Source organism: Terrapene carolina, unplaced genomic scaffold, assembly GCF_002925995.2.
Source record: "Terrapene carolina triunguis isolate 2854851 unplaced genomic scaffold, T_m_triunguis-2.0 Scaffold112, whole genome shotgun sequence".
NCBI classification, from domain to species: domain Eukaryota; kingdom Metazoa; phylum Chordata; order Testudines; family Emydidae; genus Terrapene; species Terrapene triunguis.
In genome coordinates, this window is record NW_020664463.1 from 20,190,607 (window position 1) to 20,218,503 (window position 27,897).

The following is a 27,897-nucleotide window of genomic DNA, read 5'->3' on the forward strand; positions in this document are numbered from 1 at the left end:
CCACTCTATGCCGGTGGGAGAGAGCTCTCCTGGCGACATAATTAAACCACCTCCAACGAGTGGTGGTAGTTGTCCACACGGGTGCTTCTGTCGGTGCAACTTATGTTGCTCGGGGCAAGGAGGAGAGGGTTCACATCCCTGAGCAACATAAGTTATACCAACAAAAGTGCTAATGTAGACATGGCCTAAGACAGTGCTTCTCAAAGTCGGGCCACCACTTGTTCAGGGAAAGCCCCTGGTGGTCCAGGCTGGTTTGTTTACCTGCCGCGTCCACAGGTTCGGCTGATCGTGGCTCCCACTGGCCGCAGTTCGCCACTCCAGGCCAATGGGGGCTGCGGGAAGCAGCGCGGGCCGAGGGATGTGCTAGCCGCTCTTCCCGCACTGGCCTAAGAGAAAGGAGTTTTGAAACCTCTCTCTCCCTTTCTATTGTGACTGTAAATCCAATGATACACCTATCTGTTTTATCTGTAGTTGCTGCTATTAAGCCCTCCATGCCTACAGAATGCCTGACCCTGAGAAGGAGAAAAAAAGAGGACTCGGTGTGACATGTTCAGTGAGATCCTGCAAGCCAGTGCTGCATTGGACCATGAACAAAGGGCCTGGAGGATCAATATGGCAGACAGCATGGAGAAGGAATGAGCAGACAGGAGAAAGGCCAAAGAGACCCAACAGTAAACAGAGAGGGAGGTGCACCAGGATATAATGGGGCTTCTCAGGCAGCAAACACAAATGCTGCAGACACTTTTTGACCTACAGGTCCAACAAGCACAGATTCACCATTCTTCTCAGTCACTGGAAAACTCCTGTGTAACAGCTCCCTATACTCCCCAACATTCTACGTGTCATCATGGGCCACATCCCTCCCCCTACCACTTCATGCCAGAGGACTGCAAGGAAAAACACACCTTCACATATGCTAACCTGTGAGAGCCACGGCTGGTGTGTGTGTAGCCAAAATGGACTACATTTGTCCACTGAAATAGACAGAAAACATTCCTGTCTGTCTAATATTAAAGGTCCGTTCCATTAATTTATGTTAGAAGATTGTACTGTATGGGCTTTTTTTATTTACATATTGGTTTCCTCACTGTTTTTGCTATGCAATTTTTTTTTAAAATAAACTCATCATTATTAGTTCACAACACATGCTGCACAATGCATAGTGGTACTCAAAGCACTCACTCCTTGTAATTGTACGGGACCACAGAACTCAGAGGTTCAGATAAAACACACATTGTAATGATTATATATATGCAGCAAGCAACACATACTTCATAGATTCATCAAAAGACACCAGGGTAATATTTATAAATGTACAAGTAGCACTATACTACAATATTCCTAACAGCCCCCAAAACGTCAGAGCAAGAGCACAGCCCAGCATATCACATTAGTGGGACTGACTTGAGAAGTGCTCTTTCAAGGCTTCCCTCATCTGCATAGCTCCATATAGAGCTCTTGTAATGGCCCCTGTGTCTGGCTATTCAAAGTCAGCAGACAGCCGCTCTGACCCTGCCCACTACCCTGGTGGTAACTTTTCCCCCTTTGCCTCACAGATATTATGCAGGACACAACAGGCAGATATTTTTCTGAGATCCAGTTTTGTTAATAAACACTGCCAATGTCTCGTCAATGTACCAAAAGCACATTTAAATGTCATTCTATACCTGCTAAGCTGGTAGTTGAGGCTGTTGAGATGGTTGGAGATGGCTGGTATATGGCCTCATGAGCCAGGGAAGCAATGGTAGGCTGGGTCCTCCAGAATCATTATTGGCATTTCAGTATCGCCAATGGTAATCCGCTGGTCAGGAAAGAATTTCCCTCCCGAAAGATGAGAGTGTCATGCACTTTCCCTGACCAGCTCACGCTGATGTCAGTGAAGCATCTCCAGTGATCCACCAACACTTACATAACCATAGAAAAGTAGCCATTCTATTGATTTACTCTGTGGCAAGATAGGCTAGTGCCACAATAGGGATGTGTGTCTATTGTCCCACCTCAGTTCAGGAACCCCACCTCAGAAAATCCATCCAATATGTCCTACGCATTGCCAAGAGTCACAGTCCTGCATAGCAGGATATGATTAATGGCCCTACACGCTTGCATGGCAACATGTGGATTTTCCAGCTCCAAAAGGATTTCCCACTGACCAGTGTAGTGCGGCATTGCAAACTTCCATAGTGTGATCGCCACTTGCTTCTCTACTGTCAGTACAGCTCTCATTCTGGTGTCCCTGTGCTGGAGAATTGGGGTGAGCTCAGCACACAGATCCAGAAACATGGCCTTTCACATCCAAAAGTTCCGCAGCTGCTACTCATCATCCCAAACCTGCAATACGATGCAATTTCACCAGTCAGTGCTTGTTTCTCAGGCCCAGAAGTGGCACTCGACTGTCTGCAGCCATCCTTTGAATGCCACCAACAACCTTGAATTGTTTTTCGCTATATACATCAGCAACGTGTCCTCAAAGAAGCTGTCACGTCCCCTGTTGATGCAGTTTTTCAAATACCAGAGGATTGTGCATCCGGTATTTGCAATATTCATGACAATAGCGCTGATCTCTGTGGGCATCACATTTCTGTCAGAGATGGTAGACAGAGAAAAGTGCCATGTGAGTTTATGGGATTTAAAAAAGGCACAAAAAATTATGAGATATGGATGGCATCATGGGGTGGAGAGAGTTGCATGATGGGAACTTGACCCCTTACTCCCAGTCATCCCTAAGCAACACATTTCTATCCCACAATGCATTGTGAAAGTTTCCCAAAAGCCACTGCACTGGATGGTGATGCATGGCACACTGGAAAACCTACCCATGGCGCACTGCACTTTGCATTGACACAAGCACTGCTGGTGAGTACGTGTAGCGCCAACACAAGCAGCCAAGTATGCCTGTGCACAGCTGATATACTAACTACGGCAGTAATAGACAGACATCACTTACGTCAACCAAAGCTTGTAAATGAAAACATGGGCTTGAGTGGATCCTTATTCCTCAAGAAGTCTCTCTGAAATCAGGGGGGCTCTAGATGGAGGAAGGTACTGTTCCACATGAGCAAGGGCCCTTCAATCTGGCCCTTAGTCTGCAGTGTTCTTTGGAATAACACTAAAAAAATCAAGCACATTCTACGTTTACGAAGAGCAACCTTAAACATGTAAAATGTTCTTCAGAGCTTAAAGGAGCTACTTCTTCCTGACCGCAGGAAGAGCCATGAGTCAGTCAGAAAGATGTTATGTTGAGTCACTTTCAAACAGTTCAGCTAAGTGGTAAGTCTACAGATAAGAAGTCACTTGGGAGTGAGGAAATTTAAGGCACTGAGGCCTGGATACACAAAGGGATTTATGTTGCAACACTCAGCATCACAGCGCCTGACTTTTAGGCACCTAGAAAATCACAGGAACAAAACTGTGACCCACAAAGCCTGAGTGAGGCACCTAGGTTCCCTATACAATCAATGGGGGAAAACAGGCACCTTAGAATGAGATCCACAAAAGCCAGCTAGCTAGGGAGATGCTGATGAGAGTGCTGTGTCCGAAGCCCCGTCCCCTCACAGAGATAGGCATCTAAGTCTGGGCTGCAGGGAGGAGCCTATTTCTGCTTAGTTAGCCGGGAAGGAGAATCCCTTTCTTGGAATCAGGTGGCTCAGGCACCTAAGGTGTTTCTTGCAGGAATGAGTTAGGCGCCTGCCTCGTTCCACCAAAAAATGGCCAAAGGAGTAGGTGGTGCTGCACAGCTTATAACTTGTAGCCCAGTGGTTAAAGCACTTGTCTAGGATGTGGGAGGCCCAGTTACAATTCCCCCTTATCTACCAGAGGGGGAGAAGGGATTTGAACAGGGTTCTACCACCTCTCAGGAGAATGCTCTTATTACTGGGATAAAAATTATAAGGTGGGCACCACCACTGCCTCCTCCACCTAGGGTGACCAGATGTCCGATTTTATAGGGACAGTCCCGATATTTGGGGCTTTGTCTTATATAGGCACCTATTACTCCCCACCCCCTGTCCCCGATTTTTCACCCTTGCTATCTGGTCATCCTACCTCCACCTCTGGCCGGATGGATTCTGAATGGAACCTGATGTGGTATGCAATCCCTGACCATGCCTACCAGATCAGGCCCCACACATGACTTAGGTAGATGAATGCCATCTTCTCCCAGTTCATGAATCATACTGGGATTTAGGCAGGAGACAGGTGTTTGGATGCCTACAGTGAGGAATCTGCATGCACACCCAGATGCAGAAACACAGACACATACAGGGTCCAGCAGGAGTTCTGTAGATCACAGTGGAGACTAAAACTGGGACATAAGTGCCTAACCCAAGACTTAGGCACCTGAATACCTTTGTGGATCAGGGCCTGAATAAATATTCATAGCTGAAGAATACTGGAAAGAATGAAGAGAAGTTACATGAACTGTGCTGAAAACAAAAGTCTTCATGGTAAATTTTAATTCTTCCATCTAACATAAAAAGGTGCAAATGTGACAGCTAGTCTGCTATGGTGTGAGAGAACGAAAGAGCAGTGATCAGATAGATGGATCAGATCTAGCTTTCTGATCGCGTCTAATACATCAGATAGCTAGAAAGATATCAATCCAAGAATGGCTCCTGTAGTCTTCAGATTAAAAAGAGTGATGCAACCTTTAATGAGATGCAATTTTTGGATGATTAGCTCTGTCTCAAATGAGTTTATGAAGCTGTAAATTCCTCTACCGCTTTTCCATTGGTGGCTGGCATAGGCAGAGTGAAACTAATAGGAATGGGGAATCTATGGACATGACATTACAGCACAAATGTCCAACGGCAGTCTTGCCCAGAGAAGGGATGGTAGGTTTTGTCAGATTGGGTGAATAACAATCTGTGGGGAAGACCCTACTATGCCATGTGCCTTCCTGAATTTAACTTCCCTAGGTGGCCACATTCTGTTCTCAGCTGTGCTTGTGTGGCTCCCTCTGACCTTCATGGGAGCCCTGTGTAGTACTCTTGAGGAAGCAAGGAATCTTTGGTTTCAGTAAGAGATTTTATTTAATTGTTACGACAGCAATTAAATGGATGTGACTGGATGCAACGTCTTATTCGGAGAGGGCTTATACTGCCCCTTTCTCCCTCTCTCTCTCACTCACTAGATATCTACATGGTCCAGAAGATGGCATTATGCCACCCCCAACAAAGCCATCTCCAGCCTTTGGCAGTGTCTTCTGCCCATACTGGGATGAGATGCACTCTGTCAGCCTCAGAAACAACAAGGAGTCCGGTGGCACCTTAAAGACTAGCAGATTTACTTGGGCATAAGCTTTTGTGGGTAAAAAAAACAGTTCTACAGATAGATGCATCTGTAGAAGTGTTTTTTTACCCATGAAAGCTTATGCCCAAATAAATCTGTTAGTCTTTAAGGTGCCACTGGACTCCTTGTTGTTTTGTGGATACAGAGTAACACAGCTACCCCCGATATTTGTCAGCATCAGAGAAATTTCTCAGTAGTTTAGTTGAGTCACATTTTCTCCTTTGTTTAAATTACCATTCAACTGAATTCTGCATGTTCTCCCTGTTCCCTTTTACACAAGTCCTGATTCTGCTGTCTGCATTCCTGGGGGAAAAAACACTAATTTCTACGAGCATTTTGATTGAATATGCATGGTAGTATGTGGACAAGTCTCGCTAAAAAGGGTTAAGATGGTAGTTACCGTGGAGTATATGGAGTGATTGTGTCTTTGTATTGCTAAGAAATTACAGCTGGTAGGTCTCAAACTAATTAATAATACTTATCATTTATAAAGGGCTTTTTATGTTCTAAATGTTGTATAAACAATAATTAATCTAATTAATGATCTTACTAATTAGCTAATTACCATATCACTTGCATTCTATTTTAGAAGATTAAAATAATTCATTTAACTACAGCTACATGGTACAGATGGACCCAAGCCTTAAAATTCACATCTGGTTTGTGCTGCAGATTTTGAAGCCCTCCCATCAGAGTTTGGAGTTGCTAGGCTACGGGGTTCAGGTTCACCCCAATATTACATAGTACCCTGTCTTTACCTAATATGGAACTCCTTTAAGCCAAGATTCACAAGGTACTGCATAGATGGTAAAATGAAAACTACAACAAAACAGAAACATCAAAGATGTAACAAAATATTAGTCAGACTGGAGGGCTGTTATAAACTTCATAAGAAAAAAACCTTTGAAAGTGGAACATTTTCCCCAAAATGGGGAGAGGTCGATGGAGGTAGGACACTATAGGATGGTGAAGTTCCACACACCAAGAGGCACCAGTGTAACCATGTTCTGCAGAATGGGAGCCTGATCCAAAGCCCACTGAAGTCAATGAAAAAACTCCCATGGACTTCAGTAAGTCCTGGATCAGGCCCCAACTATCAGCTGATGGGGATGAGGGCAGTCTAGCCTAGTGGCTGGAACAGCCATTAGGACTAGTGGCTGGAGCAGGCATCAGGAACCAGAGACTAGGGTCTGAGCTGGATTCAGTAGTCTGAAGCTGGAGCCAAAGATCAGGAGCTAGATACCAGAGCTGAGCGTCAAGCTGCTGGAGCCAGCAGTCAGAAGCCAAAGCCTCAGGTCAAGTTGAAGGTCAGGAATTGGAGTGAGCAGGGTAGCAGGGCAAGGAGGGGTTCAAGGCAGAGGCAGGACAGAAGCAAGGCAGCAGCAAGAGGGTCAAGGAAATTCAGGTGGGCATGACAACAGAGCAGCCAATCAGGTGGCATGGCCAATTAGACAGCTTGCTGCGGGCCCTGACTCCTGACAGTACTCCCCTCCTCAAGGGCTCTGTCTCGGGGCCTCAGAGGCAGGTTTCTCAAGGTAAGTGTGGTGAAAAGCACACACATGATCTGGCACAAGAACATGGTCTGCAGGTAGCTTTGAACGTTACCCATCCCAGTCAATTAGATATTGTAGTTTTCCTCAGACCCAACAAGAATCTAAAATCTGCTGAACCACATATTCTTCTTGGCCCCAAACAATGATAGGCAGAGGAAGGGGAGTAGTATGGAGTGGGAAGGGATTTTTGACTGATGGTTCCAGAAGAGACACATGGAAGACTGGGTGAATCTTGAGAGAGTCTGGTAGCTGTAACTTGAATGTGAATAGGTTAATCTGTTTCATGATCTGGTTCAGCTTCACAGAGGGCCAAGTTGATTGCAGATTCTGGGAATACAACCACACCTTATCCCCTCCCCCGAAGCCAGGTGTTGGCTGGCAGGACTGGACAGTGAACCATTTGTAGGTTGCTTTGGCAACTTCTAACTGCCTCTGGAGTTCTTGGTGTACCTGCTGGATGTGGGCTGTGAGTTCAGTAACAGCAAACATCAATAATTCAGAGGGATATCTGGATGAGCACAAAGATAGAAGCCATAGTTAGCAAAGAAAGGAGTCTGCTTGGCAGAGGCATGTGGCAGTCTTGTAAGCAAACTCAGAATGAAGGATCAGGGACAGCCAATCATCTTGAGGACAGTTTAGAAAGCAATATAGATACTGTTCAAGAACCTAACTGACCCATTCCGCCTGCCTATTGGTGCTTGGGTGATAGGTTGTTGAGGTTAGGGCATCAATACTCAGATGGCATAGAAATTCTCACCAGAAGTAGAAAATAAACTCAGATCCTTGGTCAGATACCACGCCTGAAGGCAAGCTGTGGAGACGAAAGATGTTGCTCACAAACAAGCCATCTCCTGAGCAGAGGAAAGTGTCTGGCATGGAACAAAGTGTGCCGTCTTGGTTAAGTGGTCAACCACCACTAGAATGGTACTATGGCCTTGGAGGTTGGTAATTCATAAGACAATAAGAAGGGCCATACTGGGTCAGATCCATCTTCCCCAGTATCCCGTCTTCTGACAGTGACCAATGCCAAGTGCTTCAGAGGGAATGAACAGAACAGGTAATCATCAAGTGATCCATCCCGTCACCCATTCCTAGCTTCTGGCAAACAGAGGCTAGGGCTACTTATTTCTACAATAAAGTCCATGGCAATGATGAACCAAGTCCGAGTAAAGGCTAGAGGAGACCCAGCAGTCTTGAACGGGGCATCTTGGCCTGTGCACAAAGATCACACAAATCTATGTAGGATGCAACAAAGGTGCATATGGCAGGTCACCAAAAGTTCCTGGAAACTAGGTCTTGGAATGACTGAAGTGGCCTGTTAGGGCAGCATTGTGGCAGAATTGTAGGACTCAAATCCATGTGGCCTCTTCGGGTACATAGATATGTCCCTTGTGGTATAGGATCCCATCCTGGAATGTGAAGACTGTGGAGGTCTGGTCCTGATTGTGGTCTAGGATCGCTAGGTAACTAAGAGCAGATGGAGGATAACAGGTCGGAAGCTATGGTGCCAGAAATGAAGTCTGAGGGCTTAAGAATCATGGACATAGTCTCCTCATCAGGTTTGTAGTACTCATCCTACATGGCAATGCATTCACCTTCCTGTTCCTTGTATCCAGCCAATAGGTGACCACAAACTCGAATCTCATGAAGAAGAGGGACTTGCATGCCTGCCACTGGTTTAGGTGCCTGGTCATTTTTACTGTCAGAACTTGGGGACTGGGAACCTAACACCCTCCAGAAGATGGCACCATTCTTCAAAGGGTGCTTTCATGGTCACAGTTCTTTATCCAAAATTTCACAATTCATCTCAGCAAGAGTGAGCTTTTTGCAAGGTGATCATCAGGAGCAGTGGGTTGGGACAAAATTTGAAGTCTCCGCCTCTACCATAAATGGTCTGGTGGGGTCTGGGTGGATAAAGGTGGGAGTTGTGATGAATATCTGTTTCAAATTATCAAAGGCAGCCTGTGCTTCTGGGAACCATAAAAAACAGACTCCTTTTCACAGCAAAGCTGTCTGAGAGAACTGGCTAAAGCAGAGAATCCTGGAGTAAATACTCTATAAAAAACAGCAAAGTCAAGAAGCGTTGGATTCCAGAGACATCCTTTGGTGCCATCCCATCTATGATGGCCACTTTGTTGGGATCCATTGCCAGTCCCTTGGGTGAGATGACATATCCAAGAAATTCAAGAGTGTCCCGGGCAAACTTGCATATCTCTGGCTTGACATATAGATGATTCTGGCATAGTCTTTCAAGAATGCTACACACATGCTGGTCATGAAGAGCTGAGTCTTCAGAGAAAAGCAGAATGTCATTAAGGTAAATAATGACCAAGTGGTCCAGCATATCACTGAATATACCATTCATAACATGTTGAAAAGTTGCTGGAGCATTGCATAGACTGAACGGCATGACTAGATGGCCATATGAAAGGTAGTCTTCTATTTGTCTCCCTCATGCAGGCACACCAGGTGACAGGCTATGCACAGATCCAACTTTGTGAAAATACAGGGTGTAGGTAGGCAGTTTAAGAGCTCACTGATTAAGGGAACCAGGGAGCTCTACACCTCTACAGTCATCTTGTTCAGGGCTTGATAGTCAATACATGGCCACAAAGAGCTGTCCTCCTTCTTGACAAAAAGATGAGAGGGCCTGCTGGGGACGTGGCTGAAACCCTTTTGAAGGTTCCCTTGCAAGCACAGGTGTAGAGCCTGAAGTTCAGGTTCAGAGAGGGTGTATATCTGATGGAATGGGATCTCGGTTTCAATCTGGAGACCAATCAGACAATCATAAGTCCTATACTGGGGCAGGATGTCTGCCTTCACTTTGTCAAATATATCAGTGAAGTCACAGTATTTGTGGGGGATCTTGGACAAACCACACAAGGCTGTGGGGAACACTGAGGGTCCTGGTCTTCCAGTGTGTGGTGTGAACCTCAGAGTGAACCAGATCGTGGGAGGCAGGATCCTGGGAGGCAGGATAGATGGCAATACCAGGAGTTAAAGTGTAGGTTCCCCTTCTGCCAGTGAATTTGGGAGTCATGGGTGGTAAGAGAGGGCATACCTAAGATGACAGGAGCATGAAGGGCCCAGATTAATCCAAATTGGAGGGTTTTCTGGTACCCTTGGGGGTAATAAGCATAACTGGGAAGGTCTGGTGGGTTACTGCTCCCAAGAAGAAGAGAAGAGACCCATCAATAGTGTCGACCTGATCTGGAAAGTCCTTGCATATGGTGGCAACTGCGTAGGTCTTAGCAAAGTTCAAGTCCTTAAAGTTAGCTGAGGCCCCAGAGTCGACTAGGGCCTTTAGGTGAATTTTACTGGTAGTTAAATCAATAGAGGTATTCAGAGTTCCACTGGTAGCTCACTCAGGGGTCCTGCTGTGATGACTGTGGTCCATAGGTGCTGGGAACTCCCAGATGGAGGAGATTACCAGCTCTGCCCAGAATCACTCCTACAGGCTATGGAACAGGCATTTCCCAGCTCCAGTTCTGCCCACATCTTCACTGGACATGTCAAGGCAACACGACTGGTTTCCCCACAATATAAGCATAAGCCTAACTCCCGGCATCAGTATTTCCCCAGGCAACAAACAAGCTAAGCACCAGACAGGCCTGGTCCACTGGGAATGATTGAGGGCATAGGAGGAACAGGAGCTGACATTGGTTCAGGAACCCCCAAAACTTGTCCCCATCTCTGTCAAATTTGTCAGGCAGAAGAATCTATGGCTCTGGGGAAGATGAAGTAGGAGGAGCCAGCAGAGCAACCTGCATCTGCAAGGCTGCATTTTGCGATTGCACGGCAGTTATTTGTACCGGAAGGTTCTGGCTTCCATCCATTACTTCAACTAGGACCTTAGTAGGGTCCATGCTAGCCCTGAGGACCCCGGGCACTAATTTTAAGGGCTGCTCAATCTCTCAGCTGACTGGGATGAAGGTGGTTTCCTTCATCTTAGATTTCCAGAAAGACTTTGATAAGGTCCCTCACCAAAGGGACCTTTAATTTTATGTAAATTAAGTTGTCATGGGAAAAGAGGGAAGATCCTTTCATGGATTGAGAACTGGTTAAAAGACAGGGTAGGAATAAATGGTAAATTTTCAGAATGGAGAGGGGTAACTAGTGGTGTTCCCCAAGGGTCAGTCCTAGGACCAATCTTATTCAACGTATTCATAAATGATCGGGAGAAAAGGGTAAACAGTGAGGTGGCAAAGTTTGCAGATGATACTAAACTGCTCAAGATAGTGTGACAGACCCAGACCAGTGGGGTACAGGAGTCTGGTAGAGGGCAAATATACTGGTCACTGGATGAGTAGTTTTCTGTTCCCTGAGTGACCAGAGCAGGGGCTGCACTAGAGTAATCAGGAACCTGCTAGAACCAGTTAAGGCAGGCAGGCTAATTAGGACACCTGGAGCCAATTAAGAAGAAGCTGCTAGAATCAATTAAGGCAGGCTAATCAGGGCACCTGGGTTTTAAAAGGAGCTGACTTCAGTTTGTGGTGTGAGTGTGAGGAGCTGGGAGCAAGAGGCGCAAGGAGCTGAGAGTGAGAGGGTGTGCTGCTGGAGGACTGAGGAGCACAAGCGTTATCAGACACCAGGAGGAAGGTCCTGTGGTGAGAATAAGGAAGGTGTTTGGAGGAGGCCATGGGGAAGTAGCCCAGGGAGTTGTAGCTGTCATACAGCTGTTACAGGAGGCACTATAGACAGCTGCAGTCCACAGGGCCCTGGGCTGTAACCCAGAGTAGAGGGCGGGCCCGGGTTCCCCCCAAACCTCCCAATTGACCTGGATGTGGGTTCTTCCAGAGGGGAAGGTCTCTGGGCTGTTCCCCAACCCATATGGTGAATCTCTGCAGCAAGAAAATCCGCCAATAAGCGCAGGACCCACCAAGATAGAGGAGGAACTTTGTCACAATAGTTAAGACCAAAGCAGACTGTGAAGAACTTCAAAAAGATCTCACAAAACTAAGTGACTGGGCAACAAAATGGCAAATGAAATTTAATGTGGATAAATGTAAAGTAATACACATTGGAAAAAAATAACCCTAACTATACATACAATATGATGGGGGCTAATTTAGCTACAACTAATCAGGAAAGAGATCTTGGAGTCATCATGGACAGTTCTCTGAAGACGTCCATGCAGTGTGCAGCGGCAGTCAAAAAAGCAAACAAGATGTTAGGAATCATTAAAAAAGGGATAGAGAATAAGACAGATAACAACTTATTGCCCTTATATAAATCCATGGTACGTCCACATCTTGAATACTTCATACAGATGTGGTCTCCTCATCTCAAAAAAGATAACTGGCATTAGAAAAGGTTCAGAGAAGGGCAACTAAAACGATTAGGGGTTTGGAATGGGTCCCATATGAGGAGAGATTAAAGAGGCTAGGACTTTTCAGCTTGGAAAAGAGGAGACTAAGGGGGATATGATAGAGGTATATAAAATCATGAGTGGTGTGGAGAAAGTAAATAAGGAAAAGTTATTTACTTGTTCCCATAATATAAGAACTAGGGGCCACCAAATGAAATTAATGGGCAGCAGGTTTAAAACAAATAAAAGGAAGTTCTTCTTCACACAGCGCACAGTCAACCTGTGGAACTCCTTGCCTGAGGAGGTTGTGAAGGCTAGGACTATAACAGGGTTTAAAAGAGAACTAGATAAATTCAGGGAGGTTAAGTCCATTAATGGCTACTAGCCATGATGGGTAAGGAATGGTGTCCCTAGCCTCTGTTTGTCAGAGGGTGAAGGATGATGGCAGGAGAGAGATCACTTAATCATTACCTGTTAGGTTCACTCCCTCTGGGACACCTGGCATTGGCCACTGTTGGTAGACAGGATACTGGGCTGGATGGACTTTTGGTCTGACCCAGTATGGCCATTTGTAAGCAGGCGCAGACTCACCCGGCAGCTCCTCCTGCTGGTCGTCCGTGGGAATTAGCTCACCAGCCCTCTGGAGCGCCCTCTTCAGGCCGGTGTCTTGCCACAACTGCTGGCCCCCATGTCCCTCCCAGGACCCCGGTGCCCCTTTAACTGGGTGCTGCCCCCTGGCAGTACCGCCACAGTTCTGGGTCTCCCCCTCCCAGGGGAACTCCCACCCACTATCCCCACTTCGCCCCAGTCTTGGCTACTGCCCAGTCTCCATCTAGCCCCCGTTCACTGGGGCAGACTGCTGTATAAGCCACTCATTGCAGGCAAAGGGGTTCGGACCTGCTGCCTCTGCCTACGCCTGGGCTGCTCCATTGTAACCCTGCACCTATTCGGCTTATAGTCAGGCCTGCAAACTGGGGCTTTCCAGGCCGGAGCTCCTAGCTCCCCTCGCCTTTCCCCACCCCTGCTCCCAATCTAGGTGTCTTGCTTAGGTCCCTGCAGCCAGGCCCTTCACCCTCTACAAGCAGAGGGAGACTTACTGGGCCCTGACTCCCAGCCTCTTAGAGGGGCCAGCTGAGCCTAATTTCCCCAATCAGCCCAGGCTTCTTGCCCCAGCCACATCCCTCTCCTGGGCTGTTTCAAGCCCCGCAGGGCAGGAGCGGGTAACCACCCCGCTACACCGTTCTTATGTATGTTCTTATGGTCTAGTCTATTGGTTGGAGCAGGCATCAGGCCCAGTGGCCAGAGCTGCCATCAGGAACCAAAGACCAGGGGCAGAGTCAGAATCTGGTGCCAAGGATCAAGGGTGAGGAGCTAGATACAAGAGCTGAGGGTCAAGCTGGAGTCAGTAGTTAAGACGAGGGCAGGATCTGGAGTGAGCACGGTAGCAGTTGCAGGCAAAGCTGGGTGCAAAGCAGGAGCAGCAGGAACCAGGTAATGCAGGAGCAGACACAGTGCTGGGGCACTGAGCAGCCAGTGAGCTGCTGCTGTCTATGGCTTAAGAGCCAGCCTGCTGGTCCCTGCAGCCAATCAGGTGGCATGGCCAATCAGACAGTCTGCTGCAGGCCAGCTTTAGTGAGAAGACTGCCTGGATATTAGCTCTGCTGCAGGCCCTGACTCCTGACACCAACTATGAGATGGTGGGGCCACTAAGAGGTGGATGGTGTTGAAGCACAGAGGCCTTCTTTCCTGTTTGCTTTGTGTAAATTGCTAAGAAAACTTAGCATGTCAGAGGGGGATTTTCAGAAGTGCTCAGAGTTAACCTAATTCTGCTTGCACTGTAGTCAACAGGACTTTTACCACTGACTTCCAAGGGATCAGGGTTAGGCCACCACTGACTGATGACTTTTGAAAACCTCACTCTAAATTTCCAATGCACTTTATAAAGATCAACAAACTAATCCATAAAGAGTGCCTGAGAGTCAGGTATATATTGTATTGTGGGGCTAAATGTAGCCCTTACCTTCTTTACAATAAACACATTGCAATGGGTATATAAACAAAACAAAAACCCACTCACAACCAAAGCAAGACACTCCACTCCATGCTCTTCTCCTTTTGCAGAAATGTGAGAGAACAAACAACACGTGACAGATGTCAGCCATGCTGCTTGATACACTTGAACCTGGGTGTCCCATGTCTGAGGTAAGGTGAAGCCTAACAACTGGGCTATAGAATCAGTCTCACCTATAAGAACTGTTCCACTTTGTATAACTAACTAAATTTTGATTGAGCAAGAAAGAGTGCCCTAACCACTGGGGTACTGACTGTTCTGGGGTGGGTCTCTCTCTTTTTGACCAGAAATTCCATCTTGGGCCTCAGAAAATTTCTTGATGAAAATTTCATTTAACTAGTATATTACTACAAAACATTTTGTTTTTGACAAATCAGCATTTTCCAATGAAAAAACATTTCATCAAAACATTCCCGACTAGCACTACTAATGGGAACTTCAGTGGGCAAATGGCCATTGGCCAGAGTACAGCAGCATAATTCCTCTGGTGTCAGTGGAGCTATGCTGATGTACACCAGATGAGGATCTGGCCCATATACCTAAAACCACACAACTGTGTGCATAAGTCTTTTTGAACTTATGCTTGACACATCACATCTGGCACAAAACTGTGTAATGCCACCCTCCTTCCCCACCCCCCAAAGAAAGATTTAGCTGAATCAGGCCCATAGATCTTGGTATTTTATCATAGCAAGGAATCTGTCATCTATTGCAACTTATCCCTTTCATGTACATTTGTTGCTGAATCACTAATATGTGGCTAAATATAAAGTACAAGGAGCCATAATTGTCTGTACTGTAGCTTGTACTCCTGAAAAGAGTGTAAAGGCATGAACACCAGCAGAACATTACGGAGGATCAGACACTAGGTTTTTTAATGATGCCATTAAGAATACATGAGAAAACAATCCTGCCAGATTTGAAGTGCTCAGTACTGGTGTGATGCAGGCATCTGAGTCACATTAGTGCTTGAAGAGCTAATACAAATCTGTGACAGAAATAACTGGTGAGCTATGCTTCCGTCTTGTATGGTTGTATTCCTTCTCACTTTTAAGTCTTTATCCCAGAGTGAAAAACCTTTCATGGATTTTGATTTACTTCTTCCAGACAAGCTGTGAAAAAAATCAACAATCTTTTGCTTACTTTCATTGTATGTCCTGCCAGCTTTCAATTTACCCCAGCAATAAGTCAGCTCTGGGCTTTGTCCACTAGCCCTTAATCACAGGAGAGTTTGCACAAGGAACAGAGGTCACAAGAGAGTGGGCTGCAGCCTACATCCCTCGGGGCTGATCCTGTGAGACACAGACACCCATTGACTTCAGCACATCTAAGGTACAGGCCCCTAGCCAACACAAAGCCAGCAGTTACCAGAACTTGGGCTGGACATTTAGTTACACAACAGCTCTGATCCTAACAGCCAAAATACCCCTCTCCACTCTATTTTCACCCTTGCTCCCCACATATTAATGATTTGTAGCAGAGTAGTACCTAGAGGCTCCAACCATTTGTACTTGGGATTGTACAGATATTAGACAGTCCCTGACCCAAAGAACTTATCGCTTAAATAGAAAAAAAGACAACAAATGAGAGAGAGGAAAGATGGGGAACTGAGGCACGGAGATTCAGGAACTTTCCCAAGCTACAGCCAGAAACTGAAGCCAGAACTCCTAGTCCAATATCTTAACTACAAGACCATCCTTCTTATTACTCTTATTACTCACATATAGTCTCTTAGACTGAGGGGGGACCATGCTCTTAGGATACTGATGCATTTTCCTGATGGTCAACACCAACTCGGGCATTTTCTAACTGCAACCCTAACCAAACATGGTCAATATGCAGGGAAGAATTACTACTTGCCTACTACAATAACCAGGTAGGTGGGTACCTTTGGGACCTTTTTGAACCTCCTGCTCTGAACCAGGCATAAGGACATATCTATCTAAGGAACTCATATGGACCCCCTTATTATAGCATCTGAGTGTTTCACAATCATTATTGTATTTATCCTCAGAACACCCCGCTGAGGCAGGGCGGTGCTGTTATCCCCACTGCACAGATGGGGAACCGAGGCACAGAATCATTTAGGGTTGAATGTTCAAAAGGAGTTAGGCTCCTGATTTACACTGACACTTCCATTAATTTCAACAGAAGTTAGGCTCCTAACTCCTTCTAAGCAATCAGCCCTAAGCGACTTACCCAAGGTCACACACTGTGTTTGTGGCGGACCAGAAATCGAGCGTGGGTATCCCACAGCCCAGTCTAGCACTCTAATCACTGGACCAGACTTCTTACAGGAGATAAACAGTAGTGGGAGATTGAATAGCACTACAAATGCCACCTTTCCTACTAGACGCAAGGCCCTTTCCCCTGTAGCAACCAGGAAATCATTGGGGCTGTATTTTTTAGAAAATCCTTCTTGTTAACACACATTACTAGCAAAATGCTGAGTGAAGACAGTGAACCTACAGAATTCATGGGAATTATATATTCCATCAAGGCACACTGCACTGCAAAGCAGTCTGGATTAATTAACCAGCCTTCTTACTCAGTATAGATTTTTACAGGGGCTGTGGCCAAGAATGAGACGGCATCAGAATGTACAAATTCTCTACAGTCCCACTCAGAATTTGTCCTTCAGCATCCGCATACAGCCACCTCCCCTACCACTTCATCCATCTCAGACCATTAGAATGCCATGGTGATATGTGAGGAAGACGGAGACATCCAGGGGCTACTCTGGTTGTTGTCGTGGACAATCAACAGTTGTAACTACAGCTGGTTGAAAAATTGACTTTCCAGCCTGTAAAAAATTTCAAGATGGGGGGGGGGGAGGCAATGGTCCCAAACTGGGGTGCAAAAACCAAACTTTTTTACAAAAATGAAATTTTAAAAAATTGTTTCAGGTCAATTGAAATGTTTTGTTTCAATCAATTCAAACCATCTTTTTGTTCTGTGTTTGGAGAGTGCCTAGCACAATGGGATTTTCGTCCATGTGTGGGGCTCCTACGTGCTACTGCGATACAAAATGAAAATTAAGAATTGCACCCACATTTGCTCCTGCTTCCACTGATGTCAATGGGAGCAAAATCAGGCCCAGAAATAAATTCAATACCATTTTCCTAGTATATGTTTGGAAGAACCACATTCCTTGGCTGTCTAAACAATTGTTATAGCAGAACTATCCTAGAAGTGCTATAGAACTATAAGTGCTGCTTATGGCCCCCATTCAGGACCACTCTGAAGCACCTGCTCAACTTTAAGCAGGTGCTTCAGTCCCATTGAACTCAATTAGATTTATGTGCTTAAATCCCGTTCACTCCAATGGAACTTGAGCATGTGCTTAAACTTCAGCATGTGCTTAAGTGCTTCCCTGAATTGGGATGTATATTGATGTGATCAGCCTGAAAAGGATTGGTTTAAGTTTCACAACAAGTTTCTCATTCGGAAAGTTTAAAAATGTAACGAGTTCTCGCCAAGCCACTCCAGACCCAAACACAAGGCGATGGCTTTACTGCAGGATCAAACAGGGAATGGAAATGAGCTGCAAGGAGCATATCCTTTTACAGACAAAGGACTAAATTCCTCCTAGCTCTTACATGGGTACATAGAGCTGGGGTAAGGTCAGGAGAAAGGAGCCTCCCACAGTTCACATAGCCTACGTTAGTGGTGGGCAGAGGGGTGCTCTCTGAGCTTAGGGGATTGCTTTGTTACCCGCTCACAGGATCACATTGTCCCTAAGGAGATGGGGAGGGCAGAAAGCAGAAGGAGTCATGGCTGCTTCCTCTCTGTGCCACAGAAGGGTGTTTGGGAGAGAATATAGATTCACAGATTTTAAGCCCAGAGGGAACCATTATGATCATCTAGTTGGACCTCTCGCTTAACACATAGAAGCCATAGAATTTCACCTATCACCATTCGTTCCAAAACTGTATCAGTGTAAAGTAAGTGCAGCATCTCGCCCTGTCTCTGTTTCCTGAAAATGGATGCCATCATGCTAATTGAACAACAGACACATTGAAAAGCAGCAAGAGGAGACACCGATGTAGCAATTTTCTTGTCAAATGCCATTTCATTTCTCTCCTGAGAGTGTACGAGAATTAGCCAAGCTGTACTCTAAGGACCAGATCCTCAGCTGGTGAAAATCAGCATAGCTGCTCTGCTGATTCACACCAGCTGAGGAGCTGTATTCTAAATACTTGTGTTTAGAACTCTGCATAAGTGTATGCACAGAAAATAACAGCCAAGGTTAAAGAGATATTGGGCCTGATTCTCCTCTCACACCCAGTTAAATCAGGAGTAATTTCATTTAAATCAGTGGGATTACACCTGTACAAAATTGGGGTGAGATCAGAATCTTGAAATGCATGTGGGTCGTAATAATAATTAGTGTTTTGTGTGTCTCCGGTACTTTTTAGCTGACTGTCTTCACACAGGACTTATGCCCATTTAACAGATGAGGAAACAGGAGAAAACTGGTGAAGTGACTTGCTCAAAGCCATGCTACACTTCAGTGGCAGTTGGGGCTAGAACAGAGATCTCCCCTCCCCCTCAGTCCTGTTTTCTAACCACATTGCCTCTGTCTGCTTAAGTAAGCTAAGTTGCTCATGGAAACATGTGTGCCCAAATCTCTCCTCAAAAATCACCACAAAAAAAGGCTAAATCTATTCCTTCTCCTTCTGTTATGCAGACTAGGGAACATGTGGACATTCCCTTTAACCTACAGGAACCATCAAAATGCTAGTGTCGTAGCAATTCTAAACTCATAGTTAACATGCTGCTTATTTGTTCACAAAATCATAAAAAAAAAAAAAGAAAAAAAGGACTGACCTAAAACATCCAGGCCCTTCTGCCCACCTAACAAACCCCAGTGTGGCCTCTGCAGGGCCGGCACAACCCATTAGGCGACCTAGGTGGTCGCCAAGGGCGCTACAATTTGGGAGGCGGCGACCGTGGCGGTATTTCGGCAGCGGGACCTTCTGCCACCTCTGGGGGGGGGCGGCATTTCGGGGCGGGACCTTCCACCGCCTAGGGCGGCAGAAAAGCTGGCAGCGCTCCTGGGCCTCTGAAACAAACAAGCAAAATTCAAAGTACAGCCAAGCCTTACATAACTGTCAAGATGTGTGCCTGGATCACAAAAGCAAGGGCATGACCTTACTGCTGGAGCCATTGTCTACCTTCCCCATGTTTGTGCCTAATCCTTCACAGGGCTGAGCTCCTCCTGGAAATGGCTTCATCTCCCATTGACTTTGGTGGTAGATGAGGGTACTCAGCACCCTCTGGGAGGTGTTCATTATGTCACAGGATCAGGACCTTAAGCCATGATCCTGCGAACACCTGCTTCCATGCTTAACTTTGACTTCCAGGGTATTTCTCACATGTGGAAAGTCAAACACATACATACGTGTTTCCTAGATACAGACCTTAGACTGTAAACTCTTAGGAGAAAGGACACTGAGATCAGAATCTGATCGGAGTTACAGCAGTGTAAACAGAGTTTCTCTGGATTTATACTGATGTAACTGAGATCAGAAGCTGTTCCAGTCTTTAACTTAGCTGTAAACTGTCAGGCACATTTCTGGCATTGTATAAATAATTCTGTTCTTATTCATGCCAGTTTAAATCTGGGGAGATTCCACTGAAATCAATGGAATTGCTTCAGATTTACATAAATGTAACTGAGAAGAGAGCCTGTGGGAAACCTGTGGCTGACACCTGTTGCGAACCACAGATTATTTCCCTGATGTAAACAGAGCATCTATATTATAGGTTTGGGGTAGGGGGAACCCTACATTTTAACAAAGAATTTTTTTTTCCCTTGATTAAAAAGATAGGAACAGATTCAGGTGCAAATCAGTGTAGCTGCGCTGAAGTTAATAGAGTTATGACAATTTACACCAGCTGAGGATCTGCCCCATAATTTATTTTTGTAATCTGTAATCTTTCTCTCTCTCTTCACCTAGGATAAGATTCTCCCAGCAGGCTTCAAATCTTAATTGGAAGTTCCTTCTCTTTAACTGGAAAGAAATCAGGGTTAATTTCATAGATGGAAAGGGGAAAATCTTACCTAGTTCTTCTGCAACAGCAGGTGAGGTAGCTGTCTGCACCTTTCCTTTTGGGGAGGACTCTGTGTTCTCTCCAGCACACTGGAGAAACACTTTCCCCCCTGCCCTTCTTCTTGCTGCACTGAATTCCCTTTGACTCACTCTTCTTTGTTGCCACAGGAAGCTTTCTACATTAAACTGATGGGCCTGGCAGAAGCTTCCAGTCAATTCACTTTCACCACCACAGCAGTAGCAAGTCTTCTCTCCAGCTGTAGACACTAACACAAAGAGCAGGGCACAGGGGAAAATGCTTGAAAAGCCTGAGTTGTAACACTTTCAATAGGAAAGAAATAAAATTTTCCTCTCGGGGGGGTGTCTGTGCATTAGCTCCCAAGAGTGCAATGTCTTTGGAACATTACAAAACAATTCTTTGTGCATTTCCAAACTGCTGCAGGGCAAAAGGAGGCAAAAAAATAATTGTCATTAGAATTCTTCCGCCCCTCCCCCAGACAACACAAAGGGCTCTGCCCTGGCTTGATTTGTACAAAAATATCCCTTAGGGAAATAGCCAGGGCTACAGTATTCTCTTCGGCAAAAGGGCTTGGAAAGAATCAGTAGTCTCTTCAACAGCAAGATTCTTTTTCTGCTGAGATAATTGAAAGATTTGTTACTCTTATTTAATTCATGGCTTTAGATTTCAGGGTTCCTGTCAGGGGGCATCCAATTGATTTCAAATTCACAGGCCTTTTGTCCCTCCAGCCATTTGACTGACAGCCTCAGGATGCCCTTCCCATGGCTACTGACCTCTCTGTTTGCAAAGATTTACAGATGGAGTGTCTTCCCATTTCCTGTATTGTCTGCTTCCAAATGTTGCCTTCAAATATTTGTAACACGCATCAGTCTTGAGCTTGATGTATTTGGGTGGGTAGCAGACTTCTTTGGTAAGCACAGGGACTCCCCCACACCCATCACCCCCACCACCCCCCCACACTATAGCCTTTTCCAGACAGCTGTAATAGTGGGATGTTTGTGTCTGGGAACTTGGAATATTTAGCCAGTGTTTCTGCTTGTAGCCAAAGTCACAAGGTACAGAGAAACAGTCTGGGAGGTTGTTATGGAAACAAGTCCCTGGAGATTCCTACTTTCCACAAATGCTTCACAAAGATGTGCTCTGACTTCAGAAGGAAAATAGCTAGATAGACAGAACAACAGCCTCTTACATCCCAAATGAATGCCTAAAGTCAGGAACTTGGGTGTTTTCAAAAATCCCACTCTAAGTGATGTGAGAGCACAAGTCCTATTGAAAGCCAATGGGGTGTGTGCACCTAAATCACTCAGGCATTTTCTTAACTCCCACCCATAATTCCTAAATAAAAGTGGCCCTCTGCTGAGAAGTGCCGAGCACCCATAATAATTGCAAATGCTCAACAACCCTGAAAAATCAGCCCATGTTCATTAAGGTGCTTAAAATACTGATTTTGGATGCCTAACTTTAGGCACGCAAGTTTGCATATTTGGACCTTTGTGTCCTTTTTGCCCTTCTCTCAGTTATGGCAAAGGAAATCCATAAAGTCAGTTTCACTCTTTTTTCATAGACAGTTTCATCTGCAGGTTCTTCTCAGTGTTGAAAAGTTTGGGAGGCAAACACTGCAGGGAGTTGTTTGTTTGCAGCAGACTGCTTTCACTAGCATGCTTCTTTGTTTTGTAGAGGTATTTCTATTGACCACCAAACCTACACACGCCACAAAACCCCCACATTTAAGTTGAGAGCATCCCTTAAGCAAACACAATTCCAGGACACCTGGACAACACCTTCATGCTGGAGTTAGGTTACTGAGATTGTCCTGACAGCAATTTGGTCTGAATCTAAATGTCTTAGAAAACAAGGGTTTCTGCCAATCAATGATGCCAGTGTCAGTTACCCAGGGAAGAAATGGGCAAAAGAATTTAAGCTTCTGATGCAGATAACAGTATGTCTTGTCTCTCCTCCTCAACTTTTGTTTAAGTTGAGCTTTTTATATCTCAGTTTAGGGAAACTTTTAGCAATTAGTATACACATACATAAAAACAACCCCAAACATAGCATAGGCAGTGCCCTAGATACCTCGAGCGGCGTCTCTCAAAAAGAAGGCCATTCAGCAGAGCTACTGCACACCTGCTGGTACCACAAAGAGTCTGAGCACAAACAGTCTCTGCCATAGAAAAAAAATCATCATAATAATAATTCATTATGTAAAACAGTCTTCCTGAAATATAACCAAACAAAATAGCTTTGTGCTGAACTATCAGCTACCATCAGTTTCAATGGGAGTTGATAGTACACCTCTACCTGGATATAACGCTGTCCTCGGGAGCCAAAAAATCTTACCGTGTTATAGGTGAAACCGCGTTATATTGAACTTGCTTTGATCCACTGGAGTGCGCAGCCCCGCCCCCCCGGAGCACTGCTTTACTGCGTTATATCCAAATTTGTGTTATATCGGGTGGCATTATATCGAGGTAGCAGTGTACTCATCGCATCTCACAATCAGGCCTAAGGACTTGATCTTGCACAATGGAAATCCATGGTAGTTTTGCTACTGACTTCAGTAGGAGAAGGATCAAGGTCTAATGCTTTGATCCTCCACTAAGAACTGTGCAGAGAGATCACTGCACCCAATACAGAGCCCCTTTGAAGTCAGTGGGACTCAGGGTGAGCACAAGTGTTGAGGTTTGCCCACGCAGTTCTCAGTGCAGGATCAGGGCCTAAATGAGGAAAGACCATGATAAAGTCAGTCAAGGCGTAGAACCAAATCTCAGAACAGGAGGGAATTAGTAGGGTCACAAAGGTGCAAATCTGTGCTAATTGCTCCTGTCTCACAATCCTGCCGGTTTTGTCTTAAAACCTGGTGGCGGAGCAACACATTTAAATAAAGGATGCTCCTTTATTTTATCTTTTTTCTTATTCCTTAGGACCCTGCTTTATGGCTTCAGCACATAATACACATAATATGCAGGAAATGTATATACATTATGTACACTGTTCTATGTATTACACATGTTATATGCTATATGTAAAACAGGGAATACATATATAATATAGCACAATGCATTAATGGCTGCCTCTCTCTCACTCTCTAATGCACACACATGCATGCAAAAGATACATTTAATTTTAAAAGACATTTCCTTATCTGTGGATTCTGTAAGCATCAATTTCCCCTTCCTCCCCACTTGCTCTCCAACAAGGAAGGGTGTTGAGCAATTATTTTAAATCAGAAAAAAGGCAGAGTTATTTTAAATAGTGAGATGATCTGGGACACAGTAGATGCACCTTGAGTTGTAAAATGTGCTCACTGATAAGCATAATGCTTCAGACCAGAGTGTGTCTTTTGCACTGCTGACAAATGTTGCTCTCATAAGAACCTGGAGTATATGGACCATCTTGGTGTGCCTTCCATCTAAACTTACATTTTGGGTATTTCTTGTTAAGACAGCAGCATCTTTCCAAGATTAGGCCTTTAGGTCTTTTTCCTCATTCAAAAGATCCCAGTTATGCCTTTAGGGTTTATCTAGATAGATTAGGGAAATTTGCACTGGTGGCAATGCATACCCCTAAATGACACAATTATACTGGTGTGATTGACCCCGGTGGGTTGGCCATACCAATGTAAGCCCCATTTTGCACTGATGCAGTGTGTCTACAGCAGGGGTCTGCAGCAGTGTAAATACACCATTGCAAATTTCCCTAATCTATACAAGCCCTTAAATTCAGAACTGCACACCCCAATGAAGTCCCATGGTTCTAAGTACAGAACTGGATACTTGTAGCATAAAGTACATTTCATTAAAACACTTATGTGGTACATGTCAGAAGACAAAGGAATTAGCCCAAACGTGCCTTGCATAAGAAGACACCTATAGGCACAAAGATGGTGTTGCTATGATAAATGCTAATTAACACTAGGGCACTGATGGAAACAAAGGTGAAATTTGTTCAAACACAAAGAATAAGAAAATAATTACTATAAATTTAAAAAACAACTGTTTCTGCTATGCCACAGATGGCAAATATTGGTCACAACTTCTATCATGGCAACAAGTTAAAAATTAAAGTGCTTTTAGATCTGAAAATCTAATAACAAACAGGCCCTTACATGCACACTGCAGTGCAAACCCAGGGAAAAGTGTCAGAGGAAGGACACTCATTGATTTTCCCTATATCTGCAGAGCACAATGCAACACTGAATCCAACATTTCCATTCTCCCAAGGCAACCGCATGGCAGGCATGACTGATCCCACAACCAAGGTCACTGCACCAGCACAGGAATTCACCAGCACAGCTTGAGACAGATGTTAGTAGCCCATTTGACCTATTCCCTGCCTGATCTTTTAGCAACAAATGTGGCCTGAGCTTTTCTTTTGTCGATGTAGTAGAAAAATTAGTCTTCAAAGTTACAACTGGAATAAAGCTCCGCCCCACGCCAAAAATAAAATGGAAAGGGAAGGGGACAACAAGTGGGCTCCCTTGATCTACAGAGTAAGACAAAGGAATGTCCAATTGCACAAGCTAATGAGACATAGCAACCAAGGACAGGAGTGTCCAGATCACAAGCAATTTGTTTTCAGCATCACAATTCGCAGTCTGGTGTTTTGTCTTGAATGTATGCAGCTGCTCCTGGGAGAGAGAATGTGCAGCAGCTTGTGGCTATACATTTGGGATCCAGGAGAATGGGGCGAAGGTAGTAGAACTGTAAAAGTCCAGTCTTGTTCCACACCCTGTTAGAGAAGCTGATCACACTTCTGTCAGCATTTTCTTCCCTCTGTAGCCCTGATTGCTGGTTGGAATGAAGTTGGGATATTTCATAGATGCTAAATCTTCTGCCTCCAGAAATTCTGATTTACTGAGGGACTGATTACTGCCCCCCTTTTTAGGCTCTGAGAAAGGAGATTGCTGCTCGCCACAGGTGACATGGGTGTACTGGCACTGCTCCTCCTGCTCAGTTTCTCGGTGGTAGAAGTAGTTGAAGTTGGACACGATGACAGGTACAGGCAGGGCTATGGTCAGCACGCCAGCGATAGCACACAAGGAGCCCACGATCTTGCCCCCGATTGTCATAGGGTACATGTCCCCGTAGCCCACAGTGGTCATGGTCACTACTGCCCACCAGAAAGCATCTGGGATACTGGTGAACAAAGATTCTGGGTCATCAGTCTCAGCAAAATACACGGCACTAGAGAAAAGGATCACACCTATGAAAAGGAAAAAGATGAGGAGACCGAGCTCTCTCATGCTGGCCTGGAGGGTTTTCCCCAGGATCTGCAGCCCCTTGGAGTGTCTGGAGAGCTTGAAGATCCTGAAGACCCTGACCAGGCGGATGACCCTGAGGATAGCCAGGGACATGGCTTGCTGCTGGCCCCCGTTGTTGTTAATGGTGGTCCTAGGCTGCTGTTTTTGCTGCTGCTCCTGAGCCAGCTCGGTGCCCAGGGTGATGAAGTAAGGGATGATGGCCACGATGTCTATAATGTTCATGATGTTCCTGGAGAACTCGGGCTTGCTGGGGCAGGCGAAGAAGCGCACCAGCAGCTCGAAGGAGAACCAGATGATGCACAGGGTCTCGATGAGGAAGAAGGGGTCGGTGAAGAAGGGGTTTGCCCTGGGAGAGGGGTGCATCGGAGACGGGGTGCCATTTGGCTGCTCGGCGAGCAAGAACATCTGGTCCTCCCGGTGCGCGCCCTCCGCAAAGCCCGGCGGTGCGCCCTTGCTCTCCTGGCGGAACTCGGGCAGGGTCTCCAGGCAGAAGATGACTATGGAGATGAGGATCACCAGCACCGAGACGATGGCGATGCCCCGGGCCGGCCCAGAGCTCTCCGGGTACTCGAAAAGGAGCCACACCTGGCGCTGGAAGTGCTGTTGAGGCAGGGGCTTCTCCTCCTCTTGGATGAATCCCTCGTCCTCCCGGAAGGTCTCGATGGCCTCCTCGCCCAGCTGGTAGAAGCGGATCTCCTCCATGAAGATGTCCAGGGGCACATGGACCGGCCTGCGCAGCCGGCCCCCGGACTGGTAGTAATAGAGGATGGCGTCGAAGCTGGGCCGGTTCCGATCGAAGAAGTACTCGTTGCGCAGCGGGTCGAAGAAGCGCATCCGGCGGCTCGGGTCCCCCAGCAGCGTGTCCGGGAAGAGCGACAGGGTCCGCAGCTGGGTCTCGAAGCGCAGCCCGGAGATGTTGATCACCAGGCGCTCGCTGCTGCAGCAGCTGCCGCTCCCGCTCCGGTCCTCCCCGGCAACCTCCGCCTCTCCGCAGCCGCCCCCGGCCCCTGCGAGAGACAGGGGCTCCTCCGCCCTCATGCCAGCTGCACCGCCCGGCCAGGGGAGCCAAGCCCGGCGGGGAGGTGGCGGGGCAGCCCTGGGTCTGCTGCTCTGCCCCGCTCAAGGTGCGTTCTCCCTCCCCCCGCTGCTGCTGGGGTCTGGGTCCCTCTGTCCTCCGCTCTCCCGATTGGGATCTGAGTCTGTCTGTCCCTCCTCTCCCCCACCGCTGGGGTCAGGGTCAGTCTGTCCCTCCGCTCCCCCCCCCCCCCCCCCGCTGGGGTCTGTCTGTCCCTCCCCTTGCTGGGGTCTAGTTGGGTTCGTCTGTCCCTCCCCTCCCGCCGCTGGGGTCTGGGGCTGTCTGCCTCTCCCCGCTGGGGGCTGGAGCTAGCGGTCTGTCCGGCTGTCCCTGTTTCACCCCCCGGAGGCTGGCTCGCTGGCTGTCCTTCCCTCTCCTTCAGGAGCCGGGGTGTGTCTGTCGCTCCTGCTTGCCAGTTTCTCTCTTCTCCTGGGTGGGTCTGGGTCTGTCCGTCCCTCGCGCTGCTCCGGGGCTCGGGGCAGCTCAGTCTGTCCTTCCTGCCGAGGTCCGGCTCCCCTCTGCCCTCCGCCCGGCGCTCCGCCTGTTGCTCCTTCTGCGCACCGGCTCAGCCTCTGCCGGTGCCTGGCTCTCGCTCTCCAGCGCGGGCTGCGCCCCGCTCCTCCTCGCCGGGCACCGGCTGGGTGTCTGGGCGCCTGCCCCTGGCCCCGGCCTCTCGCTGCTACCGCAGCTCCTCCAGCTCCGTCCTCTCTCCTTCCTACACACACAGCTAGACGTGGAGCGGAGAGTGGTGCCTGCCTCCGCCTTCCTCCCCATACCCCCGCCCACCTAGCCGGAGGATGCAGCAACAGTAAGCTCGGGGGAGGGGGGCGATCGGTGCCCGCACTGCCCTCCCCATCAGCGGCCCTACAAGCTCCCAGCGGGAAGGTGTAATTCGCTACGGCCCTCCAATCCTAACGGATGGATGCACGACCTTCCCCGGCGCGAACTGCTTTGGAGCCAGATGCTCCAACTCAGGGGCTTGCTCTGGAGGGAGCAGCTCCCCCTACTCGGAATGACACAGTTTTGTTAACCTAAATCCTGGTGAATGATAGAAAACAAGGCAGCATGATCCAGTGTTCAGAGCAGGGAACGTGGCTCCTGGAGACCTGGAGCGTGCTCCCTTCTTTGCCCATGACTATCTGACCTTGAGCAAGTCTCTGGGTGGTTTTAAACAGCCTCCAGAGCCTCACTTTATATGTATGATCTGATCACATATATTAAAAGAACAAAATGTGTTACCCTTAGGAAACTGGCTTTGTGAATGGAAAT

At 46.8% G+C, this 27,897-nt stretch overlaps 1 protein-coding gene across 1 annotated transcript; it reads right to left on the bottom strand.

Moving 5' to 3' along the window:
• Positions 1–22,724: 22,724 nt before the first annotated feature.
• On the bottom strand, positions 22,725–26,750 carry LOC112104849 (potassium voltage-gated channel subfamily A member 6-like). The gene has a single exon (XM_024197411.3). The coding sequence runs from the start codon at positions 26,589–26,591 to the stop codon at positions 25,038–25,040; it is 1,554 nt and encodes a 517-aa protein (XP_024053179.2). The 5' UTR covers positions 26,592–26,750; the 3' UTR covers positions 22,725–25,037.
• Between the last annotated feature and the right edge of the window lie 1,147 nt (positions 26,751–27,897).

Bases quoted from the DNA above. Each gene is read 5' to 3' on its own strand.
- LOC112104849 (XM_024197411.3), bottom strand. From the start codon at position 26,591: ATGAGGGCGGAGGAGCCCCTGTCTCTCGCAGGGGCCGGGGGCGGCTGC.